General features: G+C 35.1%; 1 protein-coding gene across 1 annotated transcript in view; it reads left to right on the top strand.

Annotated features, from left to right (window-relative positions):
• The window catches only part of CDKAL1 (CDKAL1 threonylcarbamoyladenosine tRNA methylthiotransferase), a gene marked incomplete in the record, with an annotated part of 329,662 nt that extends 304,731 nt beyond the window's left edge, over positions 1 to 24,931 (top strand). The window contains 1 exon segment of the mRNA XM_072411623.1: positions 22,164 to 24,931. Coding sequence (XP_072267724.1) covers positions 22,164 to 22,361 — 198 coding nt within the window.
• Positions 24,932 to 26,007: the final 1,076 nt, after the last annotated feature.

Below are 26,007 nucleotides of genomic sequence, written 5' to 3'. Positions count from 1 at the left end.
TTCACCTTAGAATCAAATTCAACCCCTAGCCACTCCCTTCTCTCCTCCAGTGACCTACTAATGACACTGATTACCTCATCACACGCACAACTCCAAGACTTCTCTGCCCCCATCTTCTCAAACCCTCTTCCTTGTTTTCTTCGGCTTGCTCATGCTTCCCTTTGATCACTATTTTTTATCTCTATACTTACGTGACTGAATTTCAAGATGCTTTTTTAAAATTGTAATAACTATAATTTATTTCACTTAATCTTCATGTTACATTTGCTTGACATACTTTTAAAAAGTAAGCTAATAATTGTTTAAACTAGACCCTTGTTTCAACAGAATTCAGTGAGTTATTCCTAAGAATTACAGGCCTACAATATAAAGCAACAAGTTTCCATACAAAACAATGTACCCTTTTAACATTCAAAAAATACTGACAATTTCAGACCGCCAGGGAGGTTAAACGATAAAGTATGTTCCTAAAGTACTAAGTCTTACACTGCTGGAGCCTGGTTAGTAAAACTGAGGGTATTTGGAATTTCTTGACATTCATAAATAAAACGTAGAAAAATGCAACATATTGAGTATGCAGTTCCCTATCTTACAGAGGAAAATGGCTTGATGCGTCATATTGGAAAAGGAAGTGAAACCTTACAAAGTGAACTATTTTGGGAAGATCTAGGAGAACAATTATTGAAAATTAGATTAAATGAATTGTGTCTTCTGTGAATGTGTCACTGCTGTGATGCTCTTGCACATTGAATGATCTGATGCCATTTACATCGCAATATCATTCCTTTTGATTTAAATTTGGCTCAGTAACAGTAAATCAGTGCAAAAATATCTATCTTGATAAATGTAATACTTTGTGTCATATGACTAACAGTGTGCTGTATTGTGGCCCTCTGCTTTTATCTTTTAATAGGTTATATTTTTTTCACTTTTTTAAAGTATGGTTTGATGGTAAGGTCTTTTGAATTGTAAAGCCACATCCGTGTTAGAGAGACAGTAAAAGTCAGTGGAACATGAGTCAAATGCAATGAAACAGCCTGTAAACATATATTGTTCCGGTATACATTGAAGTCTGACACGTCTTCGAGGAAAACCCTTTTACAGTCTTCCTTTTTACTTCTGTTAGAATAAGGATTAACAAGAGGATGTTTAAGTGTTTCCCTTATTATGTAGTGTTTTCCTTTTCACCCACATTCATGTTTTCTAAAGTGCCCTGCTCTTTTTGAAATACATAAAAACATAATCTGTACTATTTTACCCACAAAAATATTATAGAAACATTATAGAAAATTATAGTACCAAATACTATAATCTAGTTCATATTATTATTTTTATTTTACCCTTTGTCTTCTTCATTTATTGACCTGATCCTTCCAACGATTGATAGCACAGCTTCAGAAATAGACATTGGTAAACTTTTTGTAATTTACTATTTCAACCAAGTAATCAGACATACATTAGAAATGTGGAAACTTAACGTCATTTCTTTTATTTGCCAAGAAAATTTAAAAAAAAAAAAAAAAAACCACCAGAAATACACCTAAAATATTTCTGATTGATTAGATCAATGTTTCTCAATCTTTTTACTTGGAGGAATCCCTTGAAATAACTCTTCCGTCTTCAGGAAACCCCTGCTATAATCACTAAATTCATAGCTCTCCATATATTAGAGTGGGGGTCAGTAGGAAGAATGACACCCTAGCAGATAGCCAAAAAGATTCTTGATCTCAGTTAAAATTGCCTGAGAGGTACAAATTGCTCATGGAACGCCTAGCATTTTTCTGGAGGCACCCTGGTTGATAAACAGTGAATTAGAGGATCAAAGATATTTTATCATGTAAAATTTAGGTTAAAAAAAGCCTTTTATGATGTATTTACAGGTGATATTTAGGCAATACTATGATCGAAAGTTGATCAGGTAAGGTAGGTTTTTGTCAATTGGTTAATTATCCTGTTAAAGTTAAATCTACTTTTTGTGTTGTGATTAGGTGTCATAGTAAAACTGATTGTTGGATGAGTATCAAATATTTGTAGTGGATAGCAGGGATTGATTTAATTGATCATAATTATCATATTATTAAGAATAACATCGGGAGTTTTAGTATGCAGAGTTGCATAGTATCTAGCTGTCAAGCTATTCTACTGCCAAGTGAGTGACAATACTTAGACAATACGGTCACATATTAAACAGGTTCGCTTTAAGCCATCTGCTACTGCAGTGATATATTGAATTTCTTTTTCGTTTCAAATTCTTTGTATTCAGGTTTTATAGATTGAAATGTTTATATTATAAGTGAATGTTTTACTCAAATATTGTCTTAGAAATCTGCAACCTTAATGAATTGTGAGCCCCAGATGCTAATTTCCCATGCGCCTGGGTGTTTCCTTTTAGTATATGCTGTATTTTGTATGTTAAACCAAACCCTTTTACCTCTCATTAAACATTTCCTTGACACATACAGCCCCCACATATTTGAGAAGGTTTGCCTATTTTGGCTACCTTCTTTAGCAAAGTTTATCCTTATTCCCGCACCTTCCTGTTTACTCTGCAAGTTTGTGTGAAAGTAATGCTGCAGCCTCCAGAGACCAATGCTTTAACTTACTCGATAAACATTTATTGCCACAGTGCCCTGTCTTGAATGTAGCTGTCAAGGTTACTGGTGTACATATGTCAGCTCTTAACCACACTTTCTAGCCCTCAGATGGCTGGTGTCATAGCTGTTCACATGTGCAGCTTTTTACCCTTATCATTTGTGACTTGTGGTGTCACTGCAGTAGACTTAGCTTGTTAAGAACTTGTACAAATGAGAAGAAATCCAATGACTGAATATTGGAGGAGTATTCCAAGATTTGCTGATTCTAGAAACTTTTCTACCCTAGGCAAAAGCAAATGTTGACACCTCCAATACAAGTTCCAGTTTTACATTATTGCAACAGCTTTAACCTGAGAATTTTAGAGACAGTTCTGTTTGCTGAATATGCAGAACTACCACTTGTTCTGTCCATTGTTGCAATGGCTTCAGAGAAGGAGATGGCTAACTCACATTATATAATATGATACAGACTGACTCTTATTAGTCGCCTTGGTAAAACCTTTTCAAGTTCCTCTGTTGGTTTTATCTATAAATTGCCTGGAACAATAAACACATATACACAAAATTATAATTAAAACAATTTATACATTGTTATGTGTCCAATTACCAGGGGACTTCTTTTAACACCTGGCTATTGCTTTAGACCCTTCTGTGTGGTTATGTGAGATGTACATTATCCACACACTACAGGATTCACTATAGACAGGTGTTACCTGTTAAACTATTAAGTTATTTTTTTAATACTTTTTATTGAAAAGTTTTTGATATATAGAACAAACAGAATAATAAAACAAATAGAGCCATGTATATCAATGGGAAAGAAAAAAATGCATATATACAGAATAAGAACAAAAAAAAAGGGAAGGAAAACTATTAAGCTGGGTCTACATGAATTGTTTTAAAAACGCATATAAACGTTCCTACCACGTTTATATGCGTTTTGTGCACTTTTACAAGCGTTTTAAAGCTTAACTTTAAAACGGTAAAAAACTTTTATAAACGCCTATGACGCATTTTACCGCGATTTTACATAAGCGTTTATAAAAGTTTTACTTTTGACCCTTTCAGGGAATGAGTACAGGGGTACATAAAACCTTTAACTCATTCCCTGAAAGGGTTAAAATATGTGTAAAAAAAATTGGACGAGGGTTTAATGGTAAATTATTTTATTGAATGTGTGTGTGTTTGTGTAACAAAACTTTTGTTTTTTACAGGTTATCCCAATGACGGGATGATTCCCAGGGCTGCAATGAGCACAGCCCTGGGAATCCTCTTTAGAGTGAGGGATCACAGGCCACTAGGGGTTAAATGAGGACAAGCCTCTCCATTCACCCCTAGTGCTCTGTGATTGGCTGAGGTTTTACGTTTCTCAGCCATTTAGCACTAGACATGAATGGGGAGACTTGTGCCCATTCATCTCTAGTGCTCTGTGATTGGCTGAGAAATAGCAAACCCTGATGACAGCTCAAGCATCATTAGGAATTCCCTTTCCTCAGCCAATCAGGGAGCAGAGCAGTCAGCAGAGCTCTACTATGCTGACAGCTCTGCTCCCCTGATTGCTCCCACAGCCCTAGAGGAGCTGTGACATGTGTTCAGTATCTGTAACACATACTACAGCTCCTTATTAAAGGGGGCTTCCAGAGTCCAAAGTCCTGCTAAAAACGTTTATAAAAGCCCCCATTGTTTTCAATGGAAGCTTTCATAAAAAGCTTAAAAACGCTCGAAGAAGCCTCTATTGAGTTCAGTAGAAGCGTTTTCATGCATTTTCCCTCGTTTATCCAGCGTTTTAATTTTTTTAAGGTAAAGATAACGCTCAAAAACGTGCCTGAAAGAAACATCCTGGTGTAGATTAGCCAATTGGAATGCATGGGGACTTCAAATGGGCTTTAAAAGCCTCATGTTAAATGCTGGGGAAACAGTCTGTGTAGACTGTTGGTTGGCCTCCATCATGTAAAAAAACACTCACCATATTTCAGTGCAGAATTCCTTCAGCTAGTACTAATTGCCGTAAAAAAAAAATTTGGGTAGTTGTAGATTTTTAGTATCCACTATCCACTTCCATCCACAAAGGCTGGTAATACAACTAACACATTTCAGTAAATGATCTGTGTAAATAACCTTATTGTCTTTAACAAAACATTTGAATCTTTTTCTTTATTATTGACTTGTTATTGTCTTGTGCGTTTCTTCTCTTTCATGACCATATCTTTCTTTCGGTCTCCTTTGGTTATCTCCTCTGTGTATTTTTGTGTGCTGTATAATTTTGTCCATTTGGTTATCATTCAAACTGAGCTTTGATCCACCTGTACCACTTGGAATACTGCAGAGCCTGAAAAGGAAATAAAAAAAAAAAGATTGATCACTTGTATAAGAGGAGACCTTTTCAAGTGTGGTAAAGTGTTTCCCTCTACAAGACAAAGGAGGTCAGCAGAAAATTCTGTTTTATGTACTCTATGAAGTCTTCTCAAAAGCTGTGACCCTTAAAATAGCCAATGCAGAGATGTTTTCCTTTGCATGGCGACTTCATTTCCAGAACTATTGAAGTGAGAGGCTACATTAACCTGGGTGTACACACATTTGAAAGCCAGATTCTTTCTGCTTTCATCTTGATGTTAATGAAATTTTTGAAGTGCTGGGGGAGTGTATAAACAAATGTTATGAAGATTAATTGCTTTTAATATCATCTGCACTGACATTTTTTTTAACCAAACCAAAAGCAGTCCAGCTATTAGTAGGAAATATTTTTACATCGAAGTATAATTGTTATATTGTACACATAATGTAAAGTTTAGGTGTTTAAATGGTACTGATGCAGCATGGTAATCAAGAAAGCCAATAATTTGCTTAGGTATTTATTTTTGAACGCATATTGTTCAGTATTATTCTATTCATAACTTTCATCTTGTGGTATTGTACAAACTATACAGTTAGAATACTGTTATGATGCATGTGCATGCATGTGTTAGTACTCCATTATCTGAAGTATATGAGGGGAGTGGTGACCAAATGATAGGAGTCAAATGAATAGACAGTTTTTATCTTATGCCTCCAAGAGAAAGTTTAAACTGTCACTACAATTGCTGTTTACACAGAAGAGTGTTTGAACTTGTGATTTATGGTTTGCAGGTCCCTTCAAGTTTATTCCTGTGTTTAGTACCATAGTTGTGTTCTATTTCAGAAAACTTTCCACGTGTGGTAGTAATTTTTGACTAATTCCGACTTATTATTGCAATATTAGGATTGTTTTAGGGAAGCCTCATTAGACTAATCTTTCTGAAATACTCTTCAGATATTATACTAAAAGACTGAAAATTAAGATTATGTAAAAGCTAACCTTACTCCCAAACACAAATGTTTTTTGTGGGTAGACAAGCATTTCTACCTGATTTGCAGTGTATTTAGGGATTTTGCTACTGTAAAAAATTTAGAGGCTACTATTTTTAATTTAGAAAATTGCAGTTGCTTTGTGGTCATGCTGATCAAACAGCTTCATAGCTTTTAGTATTGAAATGTCAACCTGAAACAAATATGCAGTTTAGAAGTATTGACTTTCTGCATGCATGTTCCAGGTCAGTTTTTTTTTCCAATTGATTGATTTTTATTTTTATTTTTTTGTTAAAAACAAGACCTTAAAAGAGACAAGGAGTTGTTTCTTTCTGAAGCCTGTGTGTCCCATTTAATTACCTTTCATATCCAACAAGTTTCACCTTACAGCAACATTTTACCTTGATTTCAGCTCCCCTTACTTTATGGTAAAACTGCATTCATACTGTAAATATGCATTTACTGAAAATACACTATATTTTTTTCTTAAATTTTATTATTTTACCTATTTTAGTCATATTAAAGCAGAACTAAACTGAAAAAAAATCACTCTTACCTTTAATCCATCAGATGCTTCAATCCACCAGAGATATCCTCAATTGGGTCCTGTGCTGTCCTGAAATCCTCGTTCGTGCTGGGCACCATCATCTCCATTCATCTTCTCCCTTCCTCTGGCTACATCACCCAATCTCGCACTGGGCAGGTGCAAGATCGGGTGAAGTAGCCTGCTGTAAAGGAGGGAAAAAAATTCCACTCTTACTGTGCATGCGAGATCTGCATTTTTACCCCTCAATGTAGGAAAATGCCCCTGCAAAAGGAACAGCCAGAAGCCTCCTGGGATGCGTGACATGGAAATCCCAAAGGCTCTCTGCTCCTATTTTGTTTAGATAAAGACAAAAAGGGAGGAGCCTCATTTAAAGAAAAAAAAAAGCATGGTAAAGAAAAAAATATTTTTACCCTTTTATGTACAGTAAAAATTTTGCTTTAGGTAGTTGTGATTAGGGTGAATTCTTGCAGCCCTTAAGATATGTCAGAATCCGGTGGCAAAAACCTATTCGGCACCCTTTGGATGTTAGGCAGATAAAATGTCATTGTGTAATGTGCCTGAGATGGTTTTACAAGCCCTTTGATGGTGACTAACTGAAATACATAATAAAATAGAGGCAGTCCAATCTGATTGTTGGATAATTAGTTTTGTTTTAACTGCATTACTAATTTTCCCATGACTTACATATACTAATTATTTCATATAGAATTTTAATCTTCAGAGCCCACAGGGCCTTTACAGTGTCAGTGACATTTTCTGAAAGGGGTTTATATTGTATTTGCTTTTTATTCTCATGAGCACAGATTAGTCATCATTTTTATTATTTCCAGTCTGTTTTTTACAAGTTCTTATTTAGTTAATTTTATTGAATCGCTTACACTTAGACCTTGTTCTTCCAATATTTATTTTTTCATAAGTACTTGTGTCCTGTATGTGTAATAGGTAAGACAGTGACAGGTAAAGAGAGAGCAATAGAACATTTTTGTTGGTTTTTAAACTTTTATTATACATGTAAATTTACATTTTATTACCTCTTACTAACCAAATAGAAATCAGTATTTAGCTACTTACCATAGTGGAAAGAAGGAGAAATCATCTGCAGTTGATTGCTAAAGTACTTGATGTTCAAAGATGTTTGTGAATTAATATTGTTTTAACTTAAAACCAAAAACTGCCTTGAATAAAGTTACTTCCTCAAGCCATATCTTTTATATCCCTCATTCCATTCTTAAAAGTTATCCCTATGAGGTGCTCCTTACAAGTTTTGTTGTTAGTCATCCAAATATGCTAAAATGTAAGTCTCCAGTCTGCAGAACACACTCATTACCTAGACTTTGCATGGCCTTATATAGGTCCAATGAAAATAGACCTGGAGAACTCCATGACATAAATCGGGTTCATTTTTAAAACTTGAGGTTCTCATTATCCGTTATCACGTTCTTCCTCAACATATATTGTGGGGAAAATAATTGGAAAACTAGCAGATGACACAGTGGTTTTTAGATAGTCAAAGGCTTTTTTAGAATGAGCAAGAAAAAATAAATTTGTTTGAACTGAAACCTCCTTGGGATTTACCATTTGTGCTTCAGTCAGTTCCACATGCTTTTCCTTTACACCTATTAAAAGACTTTTTAGGGAGAGATCCTAAAGATTTCATTTCTAGACTCTTTACAAAGGGCCCCCCAGATATATTCACCCTCACCCTGGGTAATGAGTAGAGGAGTGCACTGTATCTCATATTCATTCCTAGAAGGGTTTAACACCCCACCCCACAGAAAAGGATCTAGGTGCAGGATCCATCCAGCGCTTGCTGTTTCTAGTGCAGGATGACATCAGTATAGCTAGACTGTGGGAGTGTGAGATCCTCTCAGGTATGAAACTGCCATTTAGCTGACAGAGAGGGAGGCTGATGGGTGACACATGAAATGTGACTCCACTAAGCAGCCTCTGATTAGCTTATTGGGCTTTAGATAACAGCTGCAAAGAGGATCTGACAGCCAGCTGTAAAAGTTGTATCAAAACTGACTTCAAGGAAACATTAATATAATAACTTTTCTTCTCTAAAAATGTCTCCCTTTGAGACTTAAGTTTATTATCTTTCCACTAAAAATGAATGCATAGGTTCATTTTTTTCTTACCCTAATTTTTATTTGCTGTAGTATTGCTGTTTTTTTTTCAAGATGCTATGTGCAGCATCCAGGAGTTCTTACCTGCTTTAACCACTTAGCACTCATTGCTTCTTTACTGCTCTGAATATTTCCTTGTTTGGGTATGGTTGTTTTTTTGTGGAGATCATTTGTCACCAGTAGCACAATTAATGTGTTCTTAAATGTTTGTGGAAGATAATGTTTTCTACATTATCCATATAGACGTTTGTTTTCTTAGTTCTATAAGTAAGCACCATTTTATGTGCTTTAACCACCATAACCTACACTTTGCTAATTATATTCAGTGTTTTGTAAAAAAGAAACACGGATGATCTATATAGGAAAAATAAATGTATTTGTAGTCATAATAAGAAAGTTGAAACTACCACTCCAGATGTCAGGGTGAAGATAAAGGCAGAGGATACGGTCTGCTTGAATTAATTAATGGCTATCCTAAAATAGTGCTTCAACACTGTGTGCGCCCATCTGCTAATCCCCTGCTTATTTTTCTGCACACTAGCTTTTTAAAATAAGACACACAATCTTGCCTTCTAGCTAGATATAGACAGATGGGAACAGTTAGTCACATATTACCTTAGAATAACCGGTCATGCAGGTTTTTATTTTTTTCATGCATACTATATGTTGTATGTCACAGGGAGCTTCTTGTCTTTAAAGAGCTAAGAAACAAATGAAATCAGTCAGAATGAGTTACTAAATGATATCCCTTCAGTGTATTAGGCTGGAAGTTTGTTTTGTAAATGTTCCCTGAAATGTTATTAATTCGAATTGGAGCAAAAAATCTGTTGCATTTTAGTACCAAGTCACTCATTTGTGTTTTATGTATTTTCTTTTTTTATTACATTTAAAGTGATTTACATAAAATCAATACAGTTGTTAAATTAATATCACACACCCTATCTGGGCCGGAGGCTGTCTGTCTCGCAAGTGTCTATCAATATAGGTCATTTTTTATGTGGCTTATGCAAAGCAAGTGAGATAAAAATATGCATGCCATCTCAGACTTTTGTAAACAGATAATGACTAAAACAAATTATATTTTTTATTGCTTTAATACTGGCACCAAATCAGATTTTTGTATTTTAGGTGCACCATTGGTGCAAAGGCCTGCTTGACAAAAATCATACTGTGCTCTTCTTCATAAAACAACTTGTTGCTCAAACTTACTTTTTCATAAGTAAACTTTTTACTCACCCAGTTTTCATCTTGATCATTAGCATCTGTCTAATATCTATTAATATTATGTATTGGACCATATGCCTGCATAATCCTTAATGTGTTTAAGTGTACCTTAGAAATGCAAATTTTTAAAATGCAAAAGGATAAACACACTATTGATTTGATTCAGGTTTCTTTTCTGTGTATGTACTAGGTTAATTAAATAAAAAATATTGAGTTCATTATTTTGGAAAACAGCAGCATGTTTAGTTTCCTAAAACAGTACTAGCACAGTAGTGATATAATAAGATAATAAAGAATGAGTGACATATTTATTGTATTGAAACCCAAATTGTTTTTTTTTTGTTGCCTTTCTGCTTTATATGACCAAATTGTTTTCAGAAAATTGAAACTAATAGTGTCCCTCTGAGGTTGGTTGTCATTGGGGAGAAGGGTTTTTCTTACAGACAGCTGTTCCTGATGCAAGTGTGAACAAGCAATAGAGTAACTGATTTTGTAGTCAGATGTTTCCTTGCTGGATTCTTAACATCGATTATTACAAATTTAAATCTCTGGTTGTACTATATGAGATGTCTAATTTATCTACTTTCTGGCTTTTTTTCACAAGTAACGTGGGGAAAGAGATGTTCTGAAAAATTCTGTAAAACAAATTCTGAAATATTTATTAATTATCTACCTTGTGATTTTATGAAACATTTCTATAACAAACTGCAGTGTATTACTTGCACTGGAAACAGTGGGTAACAGCTTACATATATTTGGGAAGAGAGGGGAACTAATTTATTTAGCAAAAAAGTACAGTTCGTGAATAAACCAGCTATGAAGTAAACCATTTCTTAAGCTTAATGTAGGTCCTGCACTAAAGGGCTGTTGGGAACAGATATCATGGGAAAAAGTACAAAATCCGTAACAAGTACATTAAATCTAGAGAGATTATCTGAGGCCCAGTGACTCAGTTGTACTGTAGAATGTGACCTCTCTGGCATTTAATGTCTTGCAGGATTTCACCCTCTTATTAGCTACCGTTAAACCTGGCTGACTGTGAAATGAAAGAGAAGAATTAGGTTACAAGACACCCACTCAAACACTTAGAAGTTTAGTGAATGTCACTGCAAGAAACTTCCCCAAATGTCTTTAGACGAGTAAAAGAATGAACTTTGACAATAGGAACAGATACCCTCCTTAGTTACCCCATACATTATGAAAGCAGTTTAGGCTTATTAACTTCTTGGTATCAGCCCTGGAATGGATACTTAATAAAGCCTGAAATGCATGAATGTTCTCAGGAAAACTCCTACTTTCTGTGAACAAAATCAAAGGAATGTGTCCAAAGACAGAAAGTATAAGCTGGTTACCAGTTAAAGATGCAGCATTACAGTTTACCCTAGATTCGGTTTTCTTTTCACTTCATTTTTACTGTATGGTGGTGGTGGTCTTGGTATGAAGATAGTTGGTTATGTTTTACATAATAAGAAAAACAAATTAAACTTTTTATGTAGTACCTTAATATGTTATGTGCATGCAGTAATTTATTTTTTCTGATACTTACTATGTAATATAATAGATCACATCTCCAGGTTGCCTGTAAAATCCCAAAGATCACAGCAGGCCCAGAGTGTCCACTTGCTGAGCATCTTATTAAGAAATCCTTTTCTTGAAAACTGCTACTTGCAAGTACAGTTTGCAACCACCATTATAAAAAGTAACATGTAGAGTGAAGCCCTAGAGGTGTTGTTATATTTTATCAGTTTACAGCTTCTGTATGGTTGCTGTAGGATAGTGCACATTGCCCTTTACCAAGAGCCTACCTGGCTGGTACAGTCAGGCATTCTGTGTTTTTGTGATGTAGTGCACAGCTTGTTAAGGCTACAAATATATCAGTACTTTTAAGTATAACCTCAGTGACGATGCCATGGTCCGCAGTGGCCACCATTGGTTTATATTTAGTTACACATCAGTCTTTTCAAGTTCCTGTCTGATAGGGCCTGTCATTGTGGATAGTGGTAATTATAAAATAAATAAATGGTGACCAAAATGTGTGTGTTCTATAGATTTTTTTTCCTTTTCCACATAATCTTTGCGATGACCTCATAAAGCTGTCACGCTGCCATAATTCTTATTTTATTGATTATCAATGAAAGTGAAAGAGAGCAGATCTTTCCTTTCATTACTGTTAATGGTTTTTACACCTTTCCCACCATTCTCAAGCATAGACATGGGCGTTTTTGCAACAGTTAATGAAATATCGTTTAAGCTGTTGTTAACTTTGCATTTAGCATGTATCGGCTTGTCAAGATTTCAAGTCCTCTGTTTATGCTGCTACAACATTGCAACTGCCTGCCCAGTATTTTTGCTAAAAATACAATGGAAGGGAGGAAGCTAAATTAATTTAGACAAATGTTAAAGTCTGTTTATCAACTACACATAGTACTGCAGTAAATGTGTGGTCAAGTCAGAACAGAAAATGAACCCACATGCTCCCCAATTCTCCTTTTTATATTCTTTAATATATTCATATTGGTTTGTGTGCCATTTACCTGAAGGAAGGTCGTTTAGGAACTTTCTAATGGCATAATTCTTTTTACCCAGTCCCTGTTTTGACTTGTCCTGTACACACAAGGCAGTAATTTTACCTCTGATCAACTTTTGATTCTTTAAAACAATTAGATCCGAAGTGAATTGTAAGTAAAATGTACCTCCAACTGGTTACCAACCAATTTTCAAACTCTACCAAAGAAAACAATTTTATACAGTATGTACAAAAGTTAATTTAAAAAAGCTTCTCAGTTCTAGGACATATAAGCAAGTACATAATATCAAGGTATAATATGTATATCATTACTGAGTTAGAAATGTAAAAAATGTCTATAGAGCAAAGGAATAGGTCATCAAGCACTGATAAAATCAGTGGGTACATAAGCAAACATTTAAAAAATATTACCTGGATTTAAGCATATAACAATATTTTACACAGTTATTATTATGCTGCATTAAGTCAGGGATTCTATTTCCGAATGTTTGCTTATTCGTGACAGAGCCATTGTTGTTCCTCTCCTTCCTTCATCTTCTGTCTGACCTTGTTGTGGCCACCTAGGCTTGTCATACTTATCCCGACCAATGATTTGATTTGCTTATCAATAGAGAGAACTAAATACTGAAATGCAGAATTCCTGAACTCTAAATGATTCATATATTTGCTATATAATCACTAAATGGCCATATTGACACAATATATACCTTGAAATGATGCAACACATTACACTTTCTTGCATATATTTTGTAGGGTAAGTAAAACTGGCAGCAAAAGTGTTTTGGTTCTCATTTTCTTGACTTTTCAAGTGAGTTTGTCTTAAAAATTGAAGGGTTTTTAATTTTTTTTTTTAATTCTCAAACAGAACTTTGGTGTGTGATTTCAATACAATTCTTGCAGTTAGGCATTAATTTAGAAAGGATAAACATCAAAGACTAGATTTGTTCTTTCCTTACTTTCCATGCAGTGGTGAAATCCAGATTCAGCAGCATTAGTGTACATGTTACGTCAATTAACTGTTCTTCTGTTGATAAAGTAAAAGCTTGTTATGTAAATAGGGTAGCAGAAACTTGATACACCTGTTTTCAACTTCCCCTTTGTTCTCCACCAATACTTTAGACCTGTGATTTACTTTGCTCTAGAACATTGGGTGTACCCAATTTCTTCTCTTTCCACCATTACATGATCATGTCACCCCAATATAACATGACTGCAATCAGCAGATGACAGCAACTAAAGTTTTTGAGTTGACAGCTGTGTCCATCCACCTGACAGCAGGTGATGTGATTTATTCTAGAAAAGCCTCTTCTTCCATTAAGTCCCCCGCCTACTTTGAATGTTTTACTGGTTCTACACAGACAGCTGCATGTGCAAATGCAGGAAGTATTGGGTGCTTGAAGTAAGTAACTTCTGTGTACATGCATGGCTATTTTTTGCATAGCTAAGATTTGAATGGGGTATTGGTTTTGACTTCCATGATTGAATTGTTACTGACTTGCAATGTGCCTTTTTTACCAGCTAGAAAAAATGACTAGTCAATTGCCAAGCACAGCCCTTTATTTCGTTGTATGTTATTGCCCTTTTCCTTTCTGTGAGTATCTAATTTATGTGCTGGTGTTTCCTTCTGCCTTTCCCCTTACCTCCCTAACTAGTCTTTGATTTAAGTGCCGGGGGAAAGGGAAACATCATAGTCCATGGTTTGTCCAACTCCAGTCCTCGAGGGCTGGGATCCACACACATTTTTAGTGTCACATTACTAGCACACATACAATAGTAAATTGTTAACTTTAGCCCCCAAAAACATGACTGTTCATAGTTTTATAGGGTTGCTGACATCACATTTAAAATGGCACCCAGCAGCAGTCTCTGAGAATTTTGATTAACACAAGGATGACTTTTTAGGTAAATAACATGTGTAAAATAAATACATTTAATGCACCCATGAACTTACTGTAGCTTGTACAGGGTTTCTTTAAGGCTTTAGACACATGTAAGTGTGTGAAACAGTAATATGTACAGCAAGCCTTATAAAATATTTTGTCATGCTTTCTTCAGTTAGTTTTAATGATTCATTTAAAGCACATTATTTGCATTGGATGTTATATAGATCATAATTCAAGTAGTGCTGAAATTAGCACCATCATTTAGATCTGTATTTAACTTGTAGCTGAACAGTTCTTTAAAGGCTATAGTTAAGCTTTTTGAAGTTGGCTAAATGCTTTCAAGTTGGATCTTCTATGTCCAAAGCCTCAGGTCTAACTTTTTACAACAGGCCTAAGTTCATCACATTGGCAGGCTTTTAGCCCTAACACCGAAAGTAACTTTGCACTTCCTTATGCTTTCCTAGTCTTTGCTATCCGCTAATCACCATCATCCTCCAGGAACTGTGTGTAGTCTCACTAACCAGCTAAGAGGCCACGCCATGCATCAGATTGAGACATTCATGAGGTATTCATGAGGTGGTTATTGAAAACTCCTTCCATGAAGGTGGGGGTTATATATTGGAAAAGTGAACATGCCTGATCTTAGAAGGTCTGCTTAAATGCAATAAACCATAGAAGCTATTTAGGATTCACTCTGCTAAAACCACACCAGCAAAAGTACTGATTTTTGTGTAGTATTGTACTTAGAAGTTGGCATGCATAAGAATTTTAACAGATAGGCCTATCTTTCTTCCAGAGTTATTATTACAATTTCAATAGAGACTAATCTCTATAATTTGGAATCTGGGGAATGAAATATGAAAAAAGTGCCTTTAGGTAATACCATGTCCTTACTCCCTAACTGGAATATATTTATATTTTATGCAAACTTTCTATGATGATATAGTATCACATATCCTTTAGGTCTCATGATTATTACTACCAACCATCATTAATATTTCCAGTAGTAAATGTACCCATGAGTCACAAAATGATTAACATTTACTGAATGTTTTACGTCCATTAAAAATAAAATATACAACAATTTCTAGTTCACTGCTATAGCAGCATCAAGACTTTGTTGACTAACTGGCAACCCATCCCTAGTACAGCAGGGGGAAAAAATGAGTCTGTGATCAGCAGATGCCAAAGCTGAGGTTTTGATGTGAATGTGTTTTCTTTCATGGTCCGCAGTTAAAGTGTGAGACAAGAGTCTCACAAAGATGGTGATCAATGAACAGCTATATAAGAGCCCACCAAATGCATCTCTTCTGGCAGTCAGGAGGGGAGAATTATTCTGAAAAATAATCTGAAATGCATTTGATCATAGAGTGAACAGTTTAATAATTTATAATATACCTTATTAGCAAAGCCTGGTGTTTATTTTGCTGCTGCCAAAACAAGATGAAAGGGAGACGGTCTCTCTTCTTGCTGAGACAGAAAATGTGGTGTTCTCTCGCTTTTATTTAGCAGATTAATATGGGATTTCTCCCCTGTTTATCTCAAGTTTGTTCTGTGATTGTGTTTGATTTATGTTTCCCTATTTTCTGCAATTTAATTCATTTAATGTCTCAGGTTTATTTTATCTTGCACAGAAGGCACATAAAGACATCCAAGCCTTTCATGTGTGCCCACTATTCTAATTTGAAGTCCGGAATTACCGCTGTTTTGTTATTGTTGGTAATTACCGCCAATCCCTTGATATTAGTTCCCAACCACATGTGTTGGTCTTGAGCACAGTATAATAGTTCTACAGTACCTAAAGCCAACCATAAGATACACCCAACTCCCTAGCAGTCCTGCTGTGTGTGTACACGTATGACCATGTTACCATTATCAAACATTTCAGTTACATTTTACCCCTATGACCACAGAATTTGAAGTCAGTTATTTAGAATTGTGGGTTTTGTTTCTGTTTTGTTTTTTTTAATGTTTGTTTTTCATAATGATAACATAAGAAAGTATTCAGAATCACAAATCACCCAGCTCTGTACAGGGTTGGAATTATAGTACATTTTAAAATAAGGAGGGGTTCTAAATTTTGCACTAATCATGCAAATAATCTCATCTGCTACTGTGGGATCTCTTTTAGTGTTTCTAGTTATGTAGTGTAATTTAAAAAGAAATGTTAATTTGTTGACTAACAATTATTGTAATAATAAACATAATGGAAACACAACTGACTATCCAAAATATTAAAGTGTCAAAATGAAGTTATTGTAGGTACTCTAGGTACTTATGATGTAATCACACAATGCTGCACTATTGTGATGCTTTAACATTGTGGTTGCTTTGTAGTTGTCACTGTACTTCTGTTACAAAACTTCTCTGCCAGAATTTGTGCTGGCATCTAATAAGACATGCATTTTTAACAAAAAGCACATCGTTAATGCTTGTGAGGACATAAGAAGTTAAATAATTTTCTACCAGGCTTATGACTGATTTCTGGTTCAGGATGACTTTGGTTCCAGCAGGGAGGTTCTTTGAAATGACTTCAAAAACAGATCATCCAAAACTCTGATCAGATGCATTTTTTCCTGTATATTAATATCTCTCTGACAAGCATGAAATTCACCTAGAAACATGTGTGCAATGCTTTGCTTCTTATATATTGTTATAAAAACAGGTAGGGAATACATAATGAAGGTACATACATTTAATATGTATCTGACTTTTGTTAGGTTATACATGAATCAGAAACTACAGAATACATTGTAATAAATATTAAATACTGAATAAGCTTTGTAAACGATCAATTGGCTTAAGGAATAATAACCATAAGGGAGGAGTTGAACCCTTTTCTTTTTCTGGATTAGTTGTGTAATCAGGTCATTTAATGTTAAGTTTTAGCTTTGTTTACTGGATTTATAATATCTGCACATGTAAACAAACGAGTGCCCTGGTGGAATCTCGAGCATGAGCAGAAGTAGGAGCTGCAGTCCCCTGTGATACGTGATGTTCATATCCAAGGAGGCTTTATTGTTGTGGTGGTAAAGATAGAAATGGAACATGTAAAAGTAGTGATTAAATAAAAATTATATATATTTTTCTTTCATTCTGCAAAAGGGAAAGTGATTCTTTTACATAATGTCATCTTCATGGTACCTAAGTCACTGAAACCAAGCAAGCATGCAGTATAACCAATCAGACATTCACAGGCTCACAAAGCCAGAATCAGAATGGCAATGCTGCAAGTAGCATTTAAGGTGAGGAAAGTAAGGAAAGGCAATGCTTAGGTAAATGGAATGATCAGGAAGTCATTTCAGCTAAGTCATTACCTGCTCCTTATTTACTGCAAAGGATTTACTGCATATCACATCTATTTGTAGGAATTGTTTTAATGTTTTCCTGTTGTAATATCTTGAAACAGTCAAAAGTACTTTTTCACAGCAATGTGTAACACGTTTTACCTTTGCCCACAGTTTATTTGCTTTGGACTATAAGAAGTGACATTGTTTTTATTCTTACATCAACATTGTCTAAAAAACTAGATTGGACATGGTTGCTGTATTTTGTTGCTCTTTATGATATTACAATGCCTTGACTTAGGTATGATAAATTTATTCATGGTTCACCACTTCTAAGGCATCCGTTTTTCTACGTTCAATGCTTTTATATTCCTATTCATAGTTCTTAGTCATAGTTCAGTAAAAGTTTTTCCTAGTTAGGATTTAGGTATTCAATAAGTCTCTCAGTTATCTCCAAAGAGCAATAATGTATTTCATCTATTTAATAATGCATGACTAGATTCTGGCTCCTGGGATTTTTTTTTCTGTTCTTAGATGGACAAATAAATGTGTTTGTGGGATGAGAGAGACTTTGGATACTGAGGTTAATTAACCCTAAATCTTGAAGTGAACATATCTGTTGCCAGTTATTATTTTCTTGTGCTGTGGGATCATTTTTTAATTACCTAGCCACGGGATGCTATCTTGCAAGCTTTGTCATGCTTTTTGATGTGCGGTCACAGGAGTCTCCTGTAAAGCTAGTTATCATTTCTGATGTTGTAGTAATACTGTACACATCTAATGTATGCAATTTTTTTATTTTTTATTAGTTTCCTTTGTATTGTTTTTCTGTCTTATTTAAATGTTAGACAGGTCTTGTTTTCTTGTGTAGTTGGAGAAACATTTTGATAGAAAATTTTCTTGTCGGAAACCAAAGGTAACCTTACTCTTAAATGGTTTGAACTAGCACCTTGGTACTACACCTAAGTGACAAAATCAGGCTGTATAGGGAAACCCCTTGGATGAACAAGCATTTGTAAAGTTGGAAGAATCTGTTATTACAAAGATTGTTTGTGTGTGTGTGTGTGTGTGTGTGTGTGTGTGTGTTTTGCTATATCTCACCTTCATGCTATGATTTTTAGAATGATTTAACGAGTAACGAATACTCAAAATGAGTGACCATTCATTTCATTTATCCTACCATGTGCAAAACTAATTCCTATTTGTTTCATCTGTACATGATCTGATATTCAAAGTGAACACAGCTACAGTTTATTAAATGAAGATTCTGATCTCCTTAAAGTAGCCTGTTTTTATAGAGGATAAAACTGAGATTGTTATATGTGTAATGCACAGAAAGGAGAAATCAGACTTCACATAGTCTCATATTTATTAAAAAAACAAAGTTAAAACCACACGGGCCTCATAATTTACATTTTTTTTTTTAATTTCTTTTTTTGTCATTTGAATAAGGTATACAGCACATAAGTAAGGTATTTAATGCATGCTGAAAAAAAATATACTAACACTGTGGTACTTCAACTGTAATAGATTTTTTAGACTTCTGACTCTCAGCTGATCTTTTAGTCTCAGTAGTCTAGTTTGTAACATATGTAAAACAAGCACAAAACTAACTTTGGCACAAGGGTTAGTGATTCAGTAAGTTTTAAAGGCTGAGCCCTATGCAAGCAGTATGATTTAGAATCTGGACAGCAGTGGCAGTTTATATGATCTCTCAGGTATAGGTCTGCCTTAACTCATCTGTCCTGGATCTGCAGAGATCATGGTTGTGCAGCCAAGTGACATTTCAGGTTACACCGTACTTTGATACATGATTATGCCTAATAATTATTTATCTTTTTACTGGCCAGCAATATTTCCTAGAAAGAAAAACCTGAAGTTATGTCACCAGTTCCAAACACAATAAACAAACCAAAAAAAATAAACTAGTATTGGCTTAACCCACAAAAATCACATCACCAGCAAAGTTTACAAATTACTGGTCTGAGTTAATAAAATACATATTAAATTTTATACAAGTTGGAAAAGCTTGCCTTTTAGTGTTCCTTGGCACCTGAAGAAATTGCATGTAAAGTAATGCTGGTAGAAAGCCAATAAAATATGTAACAAAACTGTATACTGATCATCATTTTTTTTTATATGGTATTTCTTCAATTGGCATTGCTATAAACAAAACATTAATATAGCTGGCTACAGTTCTGCGAGCTGTTATTAAATATTGAAGTTAGTAAAATTCAGCAGTCACAAATGAAATGACCTAATAAATCAGCCACCATGATTGTACATTTACAGCAAGATTTTTTTTTTTTTTAACATTTGTGATTACACAGCCACTGAAACTAAAACAAATCAGTGCTGTGTAAGGCGCACAGAAAAATAAAATGCTTGATGTTCCTACTAATCTCACAATGCTTACATAATAGCCTTCCTGGAGGCAGCTGAATAGCATTTAAGTGTAATTTCACTCTTCTCCTCTCCAAGCATAATGAACATTGGTCCCTGATTGAATGAAATCTGAAGGAAAATTAATTTGCAGCATGCCACTAAGGCAAAGCTGTGAGTTACTACTCTGAACAGCACGACGCAGACACTACATCCAATTTTGCAGACAAAAACACTGTGCACTGTCTGTCTTCATCACCCCACACAGATGCAGCATTTCTAGGAGGTAAATAGTTATTAGCATGTTGAAGGAAGAGAATATCAAAGGCAAGAAATGAACAGACAGAGCTAATTGCTACTAAGAAATGCACAGTGTGATTCAGAGTCCGTGTCATACAGGTGGAGGATTATGGGACTTAGTGGGGATGAGACTACTCTATGAACCATGTAAATGTTAATTCACGAGCCATGTGTGTCCTCTGGGCACTCTGGTTGTTTGCCATTTTTTAAACATGCTAATACTGCCTACACAGGTTTATGCAAGCCTGTAGACAATTCATAAAATAAAAAAAAGCTTCAGCATTCTGCCCTGTTAACCTTAGTGGGGGAGTAATTAAAACTTGCTTCCTACAATTTAGGAAAGATTAACTTGTATACCTCTACATATATATAAGGCCAATTAGCACATCAATATTTCTCTTTGATGATCATTTTGAACACACATATATGTATGGTACAGCACCTTGTAATTTGTTAGCGCTATACAAATCCTGAATATTATTAAAAATAATATTAATAATAGTAATATTAATATGGTCTTGCGTTGTCCTTTGTGGGCCTACATGTCTTGTGTATTACTTTGCCTTTTAAACTGTAACAAAACAATACTCTATTACAGCTAGAGATGTTAACAGTTTAGCCAATATTTAGATCTGTGGTTCCAAGGTGTTCCACAAGTGATTAACCATTTGAGGGCTTGACAGTTTGGTAGTCAGCTGCCATTATCACCAGAGGCATGTCTTGTAAGTAACGGTTGTGTCAAACTGAAATCAGCGGGTTTGATTCCACTGTTAATTAAGAAAATTAAACAAGCTTGTTCATAATTCACAGTATTATACTGTCCTAAGTCATAATGTTGGTATTCCCTTGGATTAGGGTATGACCACAATTAGCAGAACTGCTTTTAAACCTCAAATTCCCCTTTCAATTTTATTACTTAAATGTAGTCAGCCAGCATGCCCAGTAATAACTATAGATGTTTGTACATTTTTACTTCTATTTGCTTGCAGAGTGAAAACCTTTTCTACTATCTGCATACCAAAGAGCCAGACCTCCGCTCTGCACAGAGCACAGTAACCTGGATCTCTAGGGGTCTAACAACCACTATCTGCTTTCCTGTCGTGTTTAACAAAGCTCACACTCCCTGTACAGTGTGCAAGGGGACTTGTTGGACCATTGGTGATCCAGGCCAATGCACTCTGTCCTATACAGGGGTATGCCGGTTTAATGTGCTGCTAGCAGAGTGTGATTTCACCTTTTAATGCAGCAAGGCTGCTGATGTGTAGCTTCATGTGTGTGCCTCTTTACTGAGTGACAGGGCTGAAGGGCATTTTAGTGTGTCTTAACAGCAAATTTATACATGTAATAAGTGTAATACACATCAGAATGTAATAAATAGTTTATTCTTTAAAAATACATAATTGGTAACTGGAGAACTTAGTAATGAATTACCAGAATCAAATATTTAATGTACTTTTTTCCAATCTATGTATCTCTTTATAACATGAACTCATGTTATAAAGAAGTTACTGGGGGAAAAAATTTACCGGTATCCCACCGGCATTGCCCAAAATGTATTTTCTCTGCACTCCTTGCTCTTTGATCTCATCAAAATTCTTGCAGGAGCAGCTGCTAGGAGCTCTGATTCTATTGACCTAGGAATGCCCTCAAAATTACAATTCCTAAAAAATGATAAACTTTGTGATGAAACTAAAAAGCAAGAAAAGTACTATGAACATTTTTCTTTTCACTGACTTTATCTCTGCCTGTGTATTTAGTAGACCATCAGTGTTTGCCAAATTCACATTTAAAAGTGTTAAAAATGAGTAAATAGAGATGACCATAGGTGACGCTAAATATTCATAAGTTAATTACTGGAAAAATGTAAAAGATTTTTTTTTTAAGTAAATGGCATTGTTTCCTGCAAAATTTGATACTACGTTATCTAATTGTTGGTGAAACTAATTATGTATTTTTTCTCTCTCTACAGGAGAGCAGGGTATTGCTGAAAAACGGTTGCCTTTCAAAACCGAAGTCTTCTGGGGCACAAGACAAGACCTTCCTACATATGGCTTGGGGTGACAGTGGGGATCAGATGAAGATACTTTACTTTATTGCTGTAATGATAGGAGTTTTTATTGCATTTCTAGGAGCAAGAATTATTCACAGCGAAGTTGTCGGAAACTGAATATGGTTTTGTTTGACAAACTGCAGGAGAACTGAATTGTGTTCAGCAAACTACAATAATGAGAAGCTTTTTTTTAATTTTTACAGTTTAGGTTTTATCTGTATATTTGTACAGGTAAGAAAATGTGCAGATTTTATTTAAACCCATCTGGCTGTGCAGAGACCTACGTTGTATTCGCCAGCTGAAATGTACAGTGTGTATAGTATGTTATCCTTCAACCAGGTCATCGTCAGTACAGTTGTGTCGCATGAAGAATCAGATTAATCAAAACCAGTATTTTTAGGTTCAGGAAAATGTGTTCAACAGAGCTGGAGCTGGGGTAACTTGGTGGAGAAACAAATATTGGGTAAAATGGTGATATTTTTCTTTTTGTTAGCCGTCCATCACTTCTAAAATTCTTTCTGTACTAAGATTCTTTACTAAGTTGCTGATTCGCTTGTCTTGTCATTGCTGCCCCAAATTAAGAAAGTAAATCTATCCAAAAAATAAAATGATATTCACATGTGCAACTTTGGGAAATCGCTTTAATTGTACAAACTGTTATACTCATCCCATGCTAAACTGTCCACATTGATTTTAGAGTACAATAATAACTTGCCATTACAAGTTGCATCAGTACTGTTTTATTTACTTATGCATCTAGTATGTGTGATAGGAACACTGGTTGAGCAGTTTGGTATCACACACATTAGTAAGTTGTATAACATGTCGGAAGCTCCCCACGTGCTATCGACACAATACATTTTCAGGCCTGCATCAGAATAAAGTGATTGACTGAAACTAAAAAACTAGAAAATAACCTAAGTTTTTCTTTTCACTGACTTTAAAGGAGACATTAGTTTGTGTATTTTGAAGACCATCAGTCAATGTTTGAATAACTAGGAAACTTTCTTTTTATTGATGATAGTGAACCAAGCTTTCTTTGGTGCATTGATAATTCTAAATGAAGACCAACTTGAAGTGTCATATGTACTGGAGGTGTGAAACTAGTTAATTTTAATTGTTTTATAAAACTGCTGGAGAATCAATGCATTTATAATTAGTAAAAGTTTTTTCCATTTTGTTTTTCTTAAAAAACTGAATTCCAGAGAATTGGCTTTTATGAATATCAAACTACAATAGAAATACACATATTGGGAACTTTGTTTTGCAATCCATATTAGTTATTTGGTTTGGATGAATGTACATACCCTTTAAATGGTCTTCTGCACTTATTTAGGTAACCTGTTCATTGGGTTACAAAGCTGGTATATATTTTTTTTATTTTAATAACAAAAGCCACAGTAATTTATGTTAAGTTTAAATATATTTTAAGTTTTTACATAAGTGGTTTGCTGCTCAGTCACATTGTCCTGCTTTTTATTTGATGTGTTTTATTTTTCTAGTAACATATTTTTTTCAGTATTTTCATAGGCTATGCAACAGCCAAACATAAAGTATTGGTGTACAGCAACAGCACAAATTTGTACAGCAACCAGACAAATTTCACTTTGAGTTCTGTTATTGTTAAAATGAGAGCAAATGATTGGTATGTTCATAGTGGGTGATTAACCCAATCAAACACCAGCTGCCATTGTCATGCTTTTTTTCATATACCTGCTTTAAAGAACTCTGACTGAACCTGTTCATCTAATAAATGTCCAATGACCCTCTGACCTATGTTGGCAAACTGCATGAAACATGTCTGGGAAAGTGAATCTTTGTAGTTCTGTCTTATTAAATACCATACGTGGTAACTTCAAGGATATTACTTGGAGTAACTTAGGCTATCATAGAGTGGTTGGTTTATTCAATTAAATTTACAATTTACAATACCTGATTTACAATACCTGTAATAACAATAACTAAACAAAGCCTTTTCCTTTGTTTGGGGGACAATATGAAATAGGAATAAACACCTGTATTGTTTTCTGCTTGTGTAAAGATTTCACTTCTTTTCCTGTACTCGAGACTCGAGAAAGTGAGAACTAATCCCAATTCTAGGGCCTGTACATTAGTCATGTTTTCGTCCCTGGAAACAAATCTTTGTAAATTGTTTCCAGGGACACTAAAACATATTAGCCTTGTAGACTCAGCGCCCTTGAGTTCTTCGGAGGACTGAAGATGAGCAGGAAATAACAGCAGTCATCCTGGATTCATTGTTTAGTGATCTGCCATGTAGTGACCGCTCTACAAACTTTTGATTTTTGCCCAGAGTAATCACGAACTACAACTTGAGCAACAATTATGTAACGTGAGTAGCTTTAGAAAGTTGTCAATTTAACAGCTATCTACATTTGTATTTTTCTTTCTATTTTAGTTCATGTATTTCTTTCTCGATGTAATAATGATCACCTTGACAATTAAAGAGGATAAATCTCCTCAGTGGCAATAAAAAAAAAAAAACTTTAACAGAGCTTTTAAATTGTTTATCTTTTTCAAAACTGCCAAAATGTGGATATAGACACTTAATACTCAAAAGTAATTGCTGTTTTGTAATGGGAATGTAACTGAAAAATCTTAATAGCAACAATGCTGAAAATATGTTTCAAATAAACTGTGCAAATAAATTCTTTTGAAAAAAAATTAAACTTTGGATTTGCATTCTTTCAATGTAGCTTTCATGTGCACATGAGGAAACCTTTATCTTTAAACATTTCCAGTGTCTTGAATTTGGAAAGTGTTGTAGCAATACATGCTATGTATAGGCATCAAGCACAAATGCTGATTAATCTCTTCTCATTTAGATGTGGCATCTCCAGGCTGTGCATGAATTGTTCTTGAGTTTGTGTGACTGCTTCATATACCAGACATTGTGATTGGATAATTGTGCACAATTTCATATTAGACAGGGAGCAGTGATGTGCACTCCTATTTCCTACAGGTAATTAAAGTCCATGGACCGCAACCACTAGTATGACATTGGTGTTTTGAAATGTATTATGCTGGAGTACTGTATTGTATTCATTGTTGTAACACTGGGGATGTTTTAAATAGAATGTGGAACTGGATGCCTCATGAAGCAAGATTTTACAGGACATCTAATGACATTTTTGACATCTAATATAAAACATAAACTTTGCATAAATGGCCCTTTTCCAAAGAATTGCAATGCCATAGTAAATACCATTTGTGCAAATTATTATCTTCATTATATAGCTCTAATAATGTGATGCAAAACCTAACACAGTGGCCTATCAATTAATCGATCAGTCATATAAGTCCCTTATGGTATGCAATATTGAGAGCAGGCAGAGCTTGATAAAGGCTGTTTCTCAGTCAACTAGTGCTGGTAATGAGGAACTGTACTGTGTTTGTGCTTTAGCTGATCTTTTCCCATAGTGGACTTAACATGCTTACTTTGCTTTGTATATTTGTGTGTAGGAGGCCATATTGAAGGAAGTGTTTGTTTCTTCATGTAAGAGTCTCCAGCAAGGAGGAAAGTTAAGCTGCGTACACACTTGCAATTTTTGTCGTTGGAAAGGATCTTTCACGATCCTTTCCAACGACAAGGGGCTGCAAGATGCATGAACGATCCTGTACATACAGCACCATTCATGCTCTATGGAGAGGGGAGGGGGAGAGCGACGGAGCGGCACCCTGCTGCGCGCTCTCCCCCTTCCCTTTCATTACGATCGGCTGTCGTCCATCATCCGTGGATCCGGCA

The sequence above is a fragment of the Pyxicephalus adspersus genome, chromosome 5 (genome assembly GCF_032062135.1).
Source record: "Pyxicephalus adspersus chromosome 5, UCB_Pads_2.0, whole genome shotgun sequence".
NCBI lineage: Eukaryota > Metazoa > Chordata > Amphibia > Anura > Pyxicephalidae > Pyxicephalus > Pyxicephalus adspersus.
This window is presented reverse-complemented; position numbering and strand designations above follow the sequence as displayed.